The 13,501-nt window shown below is 40.3% G+C and overlaps 1 protein-coding gene across 1 annotated transcript; it reads left to right on the top strand.

The window, feature by feature from the left end:
- Window positions 1-3,588: 3,588 nt before the first annotated feature.
- On the top strand, window positions 3,589-4,518 carry LOC101825849 (olfactory receptor 10J3). Its single transcript, XM_005078192.2, has one exon. The coding sequence runs from the start codon at window positions 3,589-3,591 to the stop codon at window positions 4,516-4,518; it is 930 nt and encodes a 309-aa protein (XP_005078249.1).
- Window positions 4,519-13,501: the final 8,983 nt, after the last annotated feature.

Genomic DNA, 13,501 nt, shown 5'->3' with positions numbered 1-13,501 from the left:
GATTTTATTTTATTTTTGTCTCACACATTATATCCCAACTTCAGTTTCCCCTCTCTCCACTCTTCCCAGTCTTTTTCCCCACCTTCTCTCTCCTCCAGATCCATTCCTCCTGTTTCTGTTTAAAAAACAAAAAGAATGAAAGAATAGGCCTCCCAGGGATATCAACCCAACAAGGCATAACAAGTTACAACAAAACTAGGCACAAATCCTATTATCAAGGCTGTATGTGGCAACCCATTAGGAGGAAAAGGGTTCCAAGAGTAGGCAAAAGAGTCAGAGGTACCCCCACTCTCACTGTTAGAAGTTCCACAAAATGCCCAGCTATACAACCATAATGTATAGGCAGAGGTCCTTGTTCCAACCCATACAGGATCCATGATTGTAGTTTTAGTCTCTGTGAGGCCCTGTGATACCTGCTTAGTTGATTCTGTGGGCTGTGTTCTCAGGGAATCCTTGACCCCTCTGGCTCCTACAATCCTTACCCTGCCTCTTCTGTGGGGTTTCTCTGGCTCTTCCTAGTGTTTGGCCACGGCTCTCTGCATATGTTCCCATCAGTTGCTGAATGATGCTTTTCTGATGACAAGTAGGCAAGGCCCTGATTTATGAGTATAGTGGGTTAGCATTAGTAATCATTTTATTGATTTTTCTCATAGTTGTGTTTGGTTCTACCCTGAGTGTCTGGGCTGTCAAGCCTCTGGTTCCTGGGTAGGCAGTGTCAGACATGGGCTCCATCTTGAGGCATGGGGGATAGAGAGAGGGTTATAGCAAATACATTTTATTCATTATTTTGTGTTTTGTGTATACATGACTATGTGTGGGGGGGTGCATGTTCCATGGCATGTATGTTCAGGTCAGATGACAATTTTGTGCAGTTGATTCTCTCTTTTTATCATTATGTAGAGTCGGGGATCAAACTCAGGTGGCCACATTAGCATGGTTAGTTTATTTATCAAAGAGTTATCTTCCAGCCCCATAAAAGTTTAATTTTTATCTTAAAATAAAATCCTATGTGTAAACAGGGGAGAAATGATAAAATTCGTAAGTCAAGTTTAAGATAGTCAGACAATTGTTTACAAATCCCTAAGTTTTTAATTAAATCTCCTGCCTCCCTCTATACTATAATGTATTCTGTGTCATTTTTACAAAGTAAAAAGGAATATCCACTAATAAAATTCCCATTTTTAAGGGCTTCCTGTGTGTAAAGTACCAGATCAGATTCTTCACCTACATTAACCTGGTTAATGTCCGTGGCAGTTTTCTGCTATATTACTATAATCAATTTTCAAGTGAATTTGAATATTATGCTTAAAAGTTTAAAAAACAATTTTAGGATCTATGCAGGAGTATTTAATGACCAGGTCTTTTGGAAAAACATGATTGAAGCATTTGGGAAGAAGTTACAAGCTTTGATCAACCAAATGAGGAAAATAGGTTTAGAGACAGCAACAACACAGGAAATGATAATGGACATCAGATTTTGAGTGTTGGTGGGAAGTAGGAAGGAGAAGGGGGTGGAGACAGAAAAGATACCTTTAGGAAAAATTGCCTTGGGATGAATAAAAAATGAAACAGAAACAATTCAATCGACTTGTGATGTTAATTGTTAAGTTTGGCTAAGGATACAAAGTTGGATTTCTCCCAGTAGAGTCTTCCATACTGAGATTACTGTGGGAAGACAGAAAGTATAGATGGGTTAGTTCCTTTCTCTACCAAATACATCATGGAATGAAGAAAAGAAATGGACATAGGATAATGTTCTGTCTGTGATTAAATGAATTTTTCCTTCCTGGAGTTCACTCACTTCTTCTTTTTAAAAATTTTTTCACTCACTTCTTAAAAGATTAATACAAGGCGTGTTTATGCTCTTTCCTTCTTGGGGCTAGATTTCAAGAATTCTTGCACTGTCTTATAAAACCCATTTTATTGGGTGAGAGGAAAGTTGTGGCAGAATCCCTAGGAAGACAGGAAGTAGATATGCAATTATTTCTGTTTTTCAGGATGACAGAGGGTGGTAGGCACCAGTCTTAGGGAGACAATGAAGAATTTCAATGGGGTTCTGTAGAGAACTCATCCTAATATCTTTACAGGGAACTTGCCATTGGATACAGCTGATAGGATGGAAAAAAGTATCAATCTCTGATGACTTTTATCCTTCACTAGGTAAGTGTTCATTTGATCTCAGGAGTCATAATTTTTTTTTGTGTGTCCAGAAACCTATCTCACCGAGATCCAGAGCCCATATTAAGTGAGAGGCAGAGGTTGCATATGCTTGCACTGCCGGGCATGGAGCTGACCTAGGTGCTGACTCCTTCCTGACTTCCCCCAAGAGTTTTCCATCCCAGAGTATGGCCATCTTCCATCCATCTGCCCTGGAGACCACCTCAGAGTTGAGGAGTCAGACACCACGTGTGTTCAGCCATAGCAGGGGCAATCTGGAAGCCCTGGGAGACTATTATTTACCACTGTTGCTAAATATTGGCTTCTCAAATAGACAGGAGGCTAGGCTAGTCTGGGCTGTCCCAGGTGCCACCTGTCCACCTGACACCTGACCTACGGTGCACACTTAGTGTTCACATGCTTCCCCTGCAGGATATGATATGGTTCCATGATACTTAGATGGTGTTCTTTAACCTTTCAGCTCTTCCGGGAGTCATAATTTAAGATGTGTTGGGGAAGAATAAAAAAGCTGGTAGTATTTAATATCTCAACTGCCTTTCCCATGATCTACATCTAATTCTCTAATACCAAGAAGTTGTTTTTTGATTTATTTAAATAGTTTTATCATAAAATAAAAACCATAACAGTTTTAACATAAGTAAATGGATTGCACTAAACTGGGAGTGTGTGTGTGTGTAGGTGTGTGTGTGTGTGTAGGTGTGTGTGTGTGAGCGTGTGTGTGTCAGGTTTTCATTTCTCAAGCTTATGTCTAGGGATGTATAAACTGTTTCTGTAATTTGTCGCTTAGGCACTGAGCCTCAGTAAATGCAAATATACAAGAGTCTGCTACTTAAAAGTTTTGTTGTTAATTCAGGTGTGTAGAAAGTTGTTCATATCACTAATCATTGGGGAAATGCAAATCCACAGCACAATGAGATACTTGCTAACAGTGAGGTGATATGATGTTACAACCCTTTCATGAAGATATAGCAATAGTTAGGAGTGGTTGGGAAACGCTGGAAATCTTGTATATTGTTAGTGGAAAGATAAAACAATGAAGTCAATATGGAAAAAATGGGTGCTTACAACTTAAATATAGAACTATCAAATGCTTCAACAATCCAATTTTCTGGCCATGGGGTTGAAAAAATGATATTGGGTCACTGTCTCTACAAGTTTCCTTTAACTTGACTTTACATATTATTTCTGTCTCTGCCCTGAATGCAAGTGTCCTCCTTTAAAGAGGGTGGGCACAGAGGGAGATTATACAAGGCACCAATAGTTGATTCCATATGACATTGGTGTTTAGAGCCCAGCCTGGGCAGGGCATGCTCCTTACTAAGGGTCTATGTCCTGCCTACTCTGTTTTGTGCTTGGTTCATCATTCCTCTCTTCCCTTTGCCCAGTTCAATGAAGCCCCCACCAACCTCAATGCTAAAGAATAACTCCACATTTGTGACTGAGTTCCTCTTTGAAGGCTTCTCCAGCTTTGGTTGGCAACACAGGCTTGTCTTCTTCATCGTCTTCCTGACATTGTACCTTCTGACTCTGTCTGGCAACGTGATCATTGTGACTATAATTCATCTGGACCGCCATCTCCACACACCCATGTACTTCTTTTTGAGCATGCTCTCCATCTCTGAGACTTTCTATACTATTGCCATCATTCCTCGTATGCTCTCTGGTCTCCTTTATCCTTATCAGGCCATAGATATGCAAAGCTGTGCGACACAACTCTTCTTTTATCTAACTTTTGGCATCAATAACTGTTTTATTCTCACAGCAATGGGTTATGACCGCTATGTGGCCATCTGCAATCCTCTAAGGTATTCAGTTATCATGGGTAAGAAGGCCTGTATGTATTTGGCATGTGGGTCACTGGGAATTGGCCTAAGCATGGCTATTGTCCAGGTTACATCAGTGTTTGACCTACCCTTCTGTAATGGCTTTGTTATTGCTCACTTCTTCTGTGATGTGAGACCCCTGCTGAAACTTGCCTGCACAGATACCACTATCAATGAAATCATCAACTTGATTGTCAGTGTCTGTGTCCTTGTTTTACCAATGGGCCTCGTCTTCATATCTTATGTTGTCATCATTTCCACTATCCTTAAGATTGCCTCAGCTGAAGGTCGTAGGAAAGCCTTTGCCACCTGTGCCTCCCACCTCACGGTGGTCATCATCCACTATGGCTGTGCCTCAATCATCTACCTAAAACCCAAGTCCCAGAGTTCCCTTGGGCAGGACAGACTCATCTCAGTGACATACACCGTCATCACTCCTCTACTGAACCCGGTCGTGTACAGTCTGAGAAACAAGGAGGTCAAAGAGGCTCTACGAAAGGCCATGGGACTTAGGTAGGCCTCTTCCCTCCTAATAGGAAACATTCAAAGACATTTTCTTTGATGATATAGGTATGACTTTATTTTTCTGCTATTTCAATAATGTTTTCATATATAAGGTCAAGAATAGCAGATTAGATTGAAGTGATTGATTAAACAGGAGTTTCCTTCCAGGGTAGCAATGTTTATCTGGGTCCTATTGTAAACATACATGAAAGTGTGTGGTACAAAACATGTGTTATCCTGTGCCATCATCTCCTCCATGCCTTTATATGCATTTGTGTGTGACTGGACACATCTTAGCAATGTTTTTGTTCATTTTCACAAATGAAGGAAGAATCAAAGTTTATCAGGATCCTAAATGAAATGATTTTAACACATGTTGACAAAAATTTTTTTGGTGACGCTAATGGTGTCAGGTCGTACCCTTTTTTATAAGTGAGGAGACAGGAACACACACAACTTTCTTCCAAAAACGTTTTTGCATTCTGGTTTTGCAATTTGCTATTTATTGCATTATAATCAGGGTAACTTCAAAACTCTGGAGGCCCATCTGAGACTATAGAATAATTGACCTAGAAATTGCAGGTGCACACATGGTAAGAAAAGGTGTCAGCTACAATGTGTTATCCCCAGTCCTGAGATTCATAACTGAGAACATAGACTGAAATGGAGGCAATGCTAAAAGTTGAACATGCTTTGATCACTTGTTGCTTCCTGCATTGGTTTTTGTGTACTGCAAAGAAATATTTCCTTGATAAGGGCTGATGTCTACACTTAAATTTGAAGATTTGGAGCTAGGAGACTCCAGTGAGGGAGAACGTATAACATTTGTCTTTTAGACCTACGTTAGCTCACTGAATATGATCTTTTCTAGTCACATCCGTTTACTTACAAAGTTCATGAATTCATTTTTTCCTTAAAGATAATAGTATCCCATAGTGTATATGCATTACACTACACTTTCATTATACATTTATCAGTTGAAAAACATGTATATGGTTTCCATGTGTAGTTAGTGCATATAGAACAGCAATGTGGGGCCCAATCCCAAGAGTTACATCTACAAAATATCTTCCACACCTAAGGCTCAAGAAACATTGCAAGAAAGGGCACAGAAAGACTGTAACAGCCAAAGGTTCAGGAAGTTTGCTGTGAGACTGTGTCTCCTGATAGTACCAGAAGCTACACACCTAAAATCTCACCAAAATGAACCTAAACATGAGCTGGAAAAGGACAATGAATTTAAACATGACAAAGTAGAGGAAAGAAAGCCCAATAGACCTCACCCTCTATACAAAGAAATAGATAATTCAGGAATGCTGAGAGCTGGGGAAATAGTCTTACTCACAGAAGAGCACACCAATTGGATATCCAATACAAATGCTCAGCCCTGAACACATACATTCAAGTAACATTATACAGACTGAACAGGATATATTGTGTAATATATATCTATATAATATGTATAATATATTATATATTACTAAATATAAATCATAAATATAAAAATATATAATATATTATACATATAATATATATTATATATCCATATAATATATAATCCTAAATATTCATATATTTTACACTCCTAAATATATGCTATGTACATTATATATGCTAATTGCTGTTACATAGATATGTGAATATATACATATACAAAACCTAGGCTATTAATATGAAGAGAACAAGGAGTGGTACAGGGAAGTGTTTGGAAGGAGGAGGGAAGGAGAGAAAAGATGTAATTAAATAATAATTTCAAAAGATAAAATAGGATATACAACTATGTACTCCTTTTTTCTTTTTTGTCTTTCAAGACAGGGTTTCTCTGTATAACTTTGGAGCCTATCCTATCACTTGCTCTATAGACCAGGCTGACCTCGAAATCACAGAGAGTCGCCTGCCTCTTCCTCCTCAGTGCTGGGATTAAAGGAGTGAGCCACCAACACCCAGCTAATTATCTACTTTTTAAACTTTCTTTTTACTTATTCTCTGTGTCTTTCACATTATGCATCTCAACCCCATTCATTTCCTATCCCTGTGTATATACCCTCTGTCCTTGCAACCCCCCACAAGTAAAATTTAAGAGAAAAAATCAGGGGGGGGCAATTCCATCATGGAAGCTGCAGTGTGACATAGATTGTCATGTCTAAAATCTTTTGCCCATATGTCTTCATATGTCTTTACTTGCAAGTGTTCATTACGAAGAGTAATTGGTCTGGTTTGAGGCCTCTGGTTTCTGCTACACTATCAATGCTGGGCCCTAACTGGAACTCCTCTAAGTTATCGTACTATTGTGCTGTGCTATGGAAAACCTACAGCTCTGGCCTGGGAGACAGAGGTTGAAAAGAGCCAAGTAAATGTAGAGTTCATTTTTTAGGGTGAACATGAGCTCTATAAAAATATAGTTAAAACACTTTAACTAAACTTACATGATATTTATTAATGAGCGGAAATCCAAAACTACATTAAAAAGAATAGGTTGCTTCGAAACATTTTTGGTGAGTTTTTGGAAGATTTTTGAGATCTCTGCTTTAAAGCAGAGTTCAATACAGCATTTAATGTCCATTCTGTCTATCATGGAATTTGAGAATGGATGCTCTGCCACGAGGAAGGAGCTTCTCTCTCACCATTGCACTCTGTACTGGTCGTCTAGGCTAGGGAACAAGCATACCCAGATATCCAAACAGTTTGTGTGGGATACACAATGCACCAGGCCCTGTGGTATGATACTGTAGAAGTAATGAATCCTTTGTGAGGTGTTGGGGATTGAGCAAGTCTTCTAATTCAAATAAATACACATCACTTTGCAAAAATAAAGTGGCACGTGGAGTAAATTGATCTGGAATTAAGATAACTTTGCCTTTGTGTCTGGACTTGTAGAACTGATGGTGGTTTTACTTCTGTGACATTGGTCAAAATACAATTCAAAATGTTTGCCTCACAGTTCTGGTGAACTTAGTTCAAAGTGGTTGAGTGTGAGTCTGATGGTGAATACCATCTCTTTTTTGAAGTCATGTGTTGGATATTAATGTATATCCCCAACTTATGCCAATCAAGGTTTATAATCCGGGTTTGCATATGCATTTCTCCAAGGGATGGGAGAACACTGGGCTGAGGCTCTCAATAAGTCCCCTTCAGGAATTATTCTTACTAAGGACCCTTAGCCTCTAAGGTTCTACTTGGTTTGGTGTGCATATTGCTTCCAGTGGTTTTCTATTTCAGGGTATTTCCCCTCTTTGATAAATATGAAGATCTACCATATTCCCATCATGAGCACTCATCTATGAGGTAATCTAAGGTTTTGTGCTGTGATTGTCTATCATTTCAATGTGTTTTGATTCTCATCCCTTCTTCCTTCTCTCTGACAGAGGTATAGTAGCAAGGAGCACCCAACAATAAACTTGATGCATTTACATCTATAGCTCGGTCCATTACCAGCACATCTAAACTCTACATTTAAGGATTCCATTTCTAGAACAATGATTGGCATAAGACAGTTGCTCAATTTTTAACTATGATATATTGCAGTGAAAAGTTAAAAAAATGATTCCATTATGTTTATTGAGCTAAATTCACTGTGACTCAATTTAGTCAGTAACACAGTATTATCTCTTGGGTGAAAAATGGTTAAAAATAAAAATCTGATTTTTCCTTCTGGATCAAGAAGTCTTTTTCTTGGAAAATAGCACAGAAAGAATCTAGGAGAACAATTCTTTTCCCCATAAAGATTTGAGCCCTTCTATTCAAAGACCTTTCTAATATGGGATTGCATTGATGTTTACATTTTTATTATATTAGTGGACTTATACATTTTAAATAGTGAAATAAATGCTCACGTTTGTTTTGGTTTTTTTTTAGACTTTTTCTGTTTTCTTTTGTGGCTTCTAACAATTCTTTACGAACAATTTATTTCCACTGCAGTCTTGTGTCTCTGCCCTCCAGTAGGACAGTTTCAATCATAGTGGTTTGCTGAAAAACCAACAATAATGAAACCTGTTCAAAGTATGCCTGTGCCTTCCCAGTGTTTGAGAAAAAGGAGCACATTTTGCAAATGACATAAGTGAATATGCTGGGTAGTTTTGTGTTGACTTGACACTTTCTTCCCCATATATCTTTTGGTCACAGTGTTTCATCACAGCAATAGAAACTCTAACAAAGACAAGTTGGTCTGGGAGTAGGGTGTTGCTGTGACAGACCTGACTGTGTTGTTTGGGAGAGGATTTGGGGAGAACTTTGGAACTTTGTGAAGAAAATACTGTTGATTGATCAATGCCTGTTGAGATTTTCTATAGGGGCTGGAAAGAATGTTGAGGGCAATGCAGATGATGGAGGCCTGGTATATAAGGTTTCAGAGAGAAGTTTAAAGACTTTATTCAAGCCATTTGTTATTTTGAATTATCATTCTGTGGTTCTGGTTAACTGTGTCTGGACAATTGGCTGTGATTAACAAGATGCCAGAACTACTAAAGTGAGACCTTTGCTTTGAAGAGATACTCAGTGCTGGTCTGCTAGAACTGAGAAATTATCAATGATTAAGAAGAGCATCATTCTGGTCCAACAGCCTCCAAAACAATACAGAGAAACCCTGTCTCCTAAAACCAAAAAGAAAAAAAAAAAGAAGAGCATCATTAGGGTGAAATCTTCTGGGAAGTTTTTCCTGAGTGTGAGCACACAGAAGCTGTGTTCCAGAGATGGCCAATGTTGTGACTATTATTGGCAGCTGAGGTTGGTAGTGTAGGAGTCACCCAGGTGTTACTGGTTTTGAAGGCATGAAAGGGTCATGGAGAACGGCTGAGGCTTGGTACTTTGGTAGGCCAGGAGAGGCCATTGGCCATTGGTGAAGGTGAAGCCTCAGTGATAGTTAAAGGCCCAGAACCAGAGGTGTTATGCAGAGACACTGAGACTTATCACCATTAATAGAGCCTATGAGATACTTGATGAAAGTGCAGCCCAGTTGTAGCAGAAGACCCCAGTACTTTGGAGATGTCAGGTCCGTGGGGTGACCACCAAGGACAGCAGTAGCAGTGGAGTGGAGCCACCTGGAGCCTAGAAAACAAGTTGTGTGTTGCATTGGGCAAAGATGGCAAAGTAACCCAAGCCCCTTGGAAAATACAAGTATACCGTGAGTGAATTCCAGACACTGGTTCTTGAGTTGTTTAAAAATTTGGAGGTTGGTTTTGGTTTAATTTGATTGTGACTATGCCCTGGTTCTTCCCTCTTGAAGTAAGAAAGTCATTTTTTTTTTCTATTTTACAAGAGCCCACATTTGAAAGACTTTGAATTTTAAAAGACTTTGGATTTTAAAAGAGATCGGCTCCAAAGAGCTGGCTCATACATCAGGGAGAGATCCTAGTTTTACTGCTAGGGCCCCACAAAAGACCAAGCTATACAACTGTCACCCAGGTGCAGAGGGCTTGTGTCATTCCCATGCTGGCTCCCTAGCTGTCTGCCCAGAGTCTGTGAGTTCCCACAAGTTCAGGTCAGTTGTTTCTGTGGATTTCCCCATCAGCATCTTGACCCCTCTTGTTGATATAACCCTCCACTCTCTCTTCATCTGGACTCCCACAGATGGGCCCAGTGATTGCCTGTGGATCTCTGCATCTGCTTCCATCAGTTACTGGATGAATGCTTTATGATGGTAATTAGGGTAGTCACTAATCTAATTACAGGGGAAGGCCAGTTTAGGCAATCTCTTTCAATATTCCTGGAATTCTACTTGTGGGTTCCTGGGAGTTTTCCTGGCACTGGGTTTCTTTCTAACCCTATAGTGGCCCCCCTATCAAGATATCTCTTTCATTACTCTCCCCATGTCTCACTCCCAAATGGACCATCCTGATTCCTCATGTTCCCTTGTCCCCATTCCCTCTCTTCTATTCCCCCCACCCTCAGTCTAGGGATAGTCATGAATCCCTCTTAGGGTCCTCCTTGTTACCTAGCTTCTCTGGGGTCTAGGAATGTAGCCTGTGAAACATGAATAATGTAAATCCAGGACTGCTATTAGGGTACAAGCTAAAGATCAGAAAATCAAAGCAGATGACCATTATCTCTTACCTCTACCTCAGGCTAAAAGGGTTGTCCTATCCTCAGAGTGGCTGGAGAATAAATCTCTGAGACTGAATACTGGATCCCCTGCTCCTATATTATATACCTCTCTAAAGCTGGGATTAAAGACATGGGATCCCAAGTGTTGAGATCCTCTTTGTGTGAGTTGTTTCTCTTTTAGACTGATTCACTTGAATGTAATCCTGGGTGGCTTTGAACTCACAGAAGTCCATCTACCTTTGTCTGCTGAGTCCAGGGTTTAAAGGTGTGTGTCACCACTGTCCAGCTTCTATAGCTAGCTAGTGTGATTGATGGAATTAAAGGTGTGTATCACCATTGCCTGGCTATGTGACTGTGGCTAACTTTGCATTTTGATCTCCAGTGACTTTATTAAATCATAAACAATTTATCACTACACCCGATTATCCTTTGCTTTGCATCTAATATGTATTTATGAGTGAGTACATACAGTGTTTGTCTTTCTGGGTCTCAGTTACCTCACTCAGAATGTTTTATTCTGGTTCCATTCATTTGCCTGAAAATTTCATGATATCATTGTTTTTTCCCCTGCTGAGTAACATTCCATTGTGTAGATATATCACATTTTCTTTATCGATTCTTGGGTGGAGGGACAACTAGGACCTGACCCTGGTGCATGAATTGACTCTTTGTAATCAATTCCCTATGGTGGGATGCCTTGTTCAGCCTTCATGGGTGGGTGAGCTTGGTCCTGCCTCAATTTGATATGCCATGCTTTGTTGATTCTTATTGGAGGTCTGGCCCCATCTGAATTGAGGCAGAGGAGTGAATGGGAGGGTAGAATGCAGGTGAGAGGAGGGAACAGGAAAGAAGAGTGGGGAAACTGTCATTGGTATGTAAAGCAATAAAAATGATGAACAAAAATAAAATTAAAACTATTGGCTATTTTAACAATATTGGACTTTTTTAGATTTTTTTATTTAAATTAGAAACAAGCTTGCTTCGCATGTTAATCCCAGCTCTCTCTCCCTCCCCTCCTCGACGCCCCCCCCACTAGCCTCCACAGCCCTCCCACCCAATTCCCACTCCATTCACCAGGAAGGGTGAGGCCCTCCATTGGGGTTATCCAGAGTCTGTCATTTCGTTCAGGGTAGGGCCTAGGCCCTCCCCCAAGAGTGCAGGCTGAGAGAGAATCCCTCATTGGGGAATGGGCACCCAAAGTCCATTTGTATGCCAGGGATAAATACTGATCTACTACCCAAGGCCTATAGATTGTCTCACTGACACCACAATCAGGGGGTCTGGATAAGTCCCATGTTGGCCTCTCATTCATCAGTATGGGGGCCAAGATCTTCCCTTGTTCAGGTCAGCTGTTTCTCTGAGTTTCACCAGCCCAGTCTTGACCCCTTTGCTCATCAGTCCTCCGTCTCTGTCACTGGGTTCCAGGAGTTCAGTTCACTGTTTAACTGTGGGTGTCTGCCTCTGATTCCATCAGTCATTGGTTGAAGGTTGTAGGATGGCATATAAGGAAGTAGTCAAACTCATTATCAGGGAGGGGCATTTAAGTTAGTCTCTCCAGTATTGCTTAGTTTGCCAGTTGGTGTCATGCTTGTAGATCTCTGGAAATCTCACTAGTGCCAGATCTCTCCTCAAACCTATAAAGACTCCCTATATTATGGTATCTCTCTTTCTGCTCTCTTCTATTTTTCCCCCATCTCAACCTTCCTGCTACCCCATGTCCTCCCCTCTCCTCCTCTTCTACCCCTCTCTTTTTCCCAGATTCTTCTCAACTCCCCCCCTGCTCCAAATCTGCTCAGGAGATCTTGAATCATTCCGCTTCTCTGGGGTACCATGCATATCTCTCTTAGGATCCTACCTGTTTCCCAGACACTCTGGCAGTGGGATTGTAGGCTGGCACTCCCTGATCCATGTCTAAATTTCTTATATGAGTGAGTATACACAGTGTTTGTCTTTTTGTGACTGGGTTACCTCACTCAGGATGGTTTCTTCTAGTGCCATCCATTTGCCTGAAAATTTCAAGATTCCAATGTTTTTTTTTTCCCGCTGAATAGTACACCATTGTGTAAATGCATGGCATTTTATCTATCCACTCTTCAGTTGAGGGGCATCTAGGTTGCTTCTAGATTCTGACTATTACAAATAATGCTGCTATGAATACAGTGGAACAGATGTCCTTGTAGTAAGAATGTGCATTTTTGGGTATATAACTAAAAGTGGAATTTCTGGGTCTTGTGGTACACTGATTCCCATTTTCCTGCTGAATCTCCATACTGATTTCCAAAGAGGCTGTACTAGTTGCCATTCCCACCAGCAGTGGAGGAGTGTTCCCCTTTCTCCACATCATATCCATCATAAACTGTCATTGGTGTTTTGATTTTAGCCATTCTGACAGGAGTAAGATGGTATCTCAGAGTTGTTTTGATTTGCATTTCCCTGATTGCTAGGGATATTGAGCGCTTCTTAAATGTCTCTCCACCATTTTATACTCCTCTATTAAGAATTTTCTATTTAGTTCTGTAGCCCTCTTTTTAATTGCATCCTTTGGTGCTTTGGAGACTTGCTTCTTGAGCTCTTTGAAATTTTTAGAGATCAGCCCTCTGTCAGATGTGGGGTTAATGAATATCTTTTACCATTCTGTGGGCTGCCTTTTTGTCTTGATGACTGTGTCCTTTGCTTTGCAGAAGATTCTCTACTATTGAGAGAGATTCTAACCTGCCCTTTACACTGTTTCAGGAGGTCCCATTTGTTAATTGTAGACCTCAGTGTATGTGCTGTACCAGTTCATTCAAGGGTACCTCCCACTTTCTCTTCTAACAGGTTCAGTGTGGCTGGATTTATGTTGAGGTCTTTGATTCATTTGGACTCTAGTTTTGTGCATGGCAATAGACATGAATCTATCTGCAGTCCTCTACATGCCAACATCCGGTTATGTCAGCACCAAAGATACTTTCTTTTTT

The sequence above is a fragment of the Mesocricetus auratus genome, unplaced genomic scaffold, assembly GCF_017639785.1.
Source record: "Mesocricetus auratus isolate SY011 unplaced genomic scaffold, BCM_Maur_2.0 Super-Scaffold_100676, whole genome shotgun sequence".
Taxonomy (NCBI): Eukaryota; Metazoa; Chordata; class Mammalia; order Rodentia; family Cricetidae; genus Mesocricetus; species Mesocricetus auratus.
Note: the sequence above shows the minus strand (reverse complement) of the source record. Positions and strands in the feature narration are given on the sequence as shown.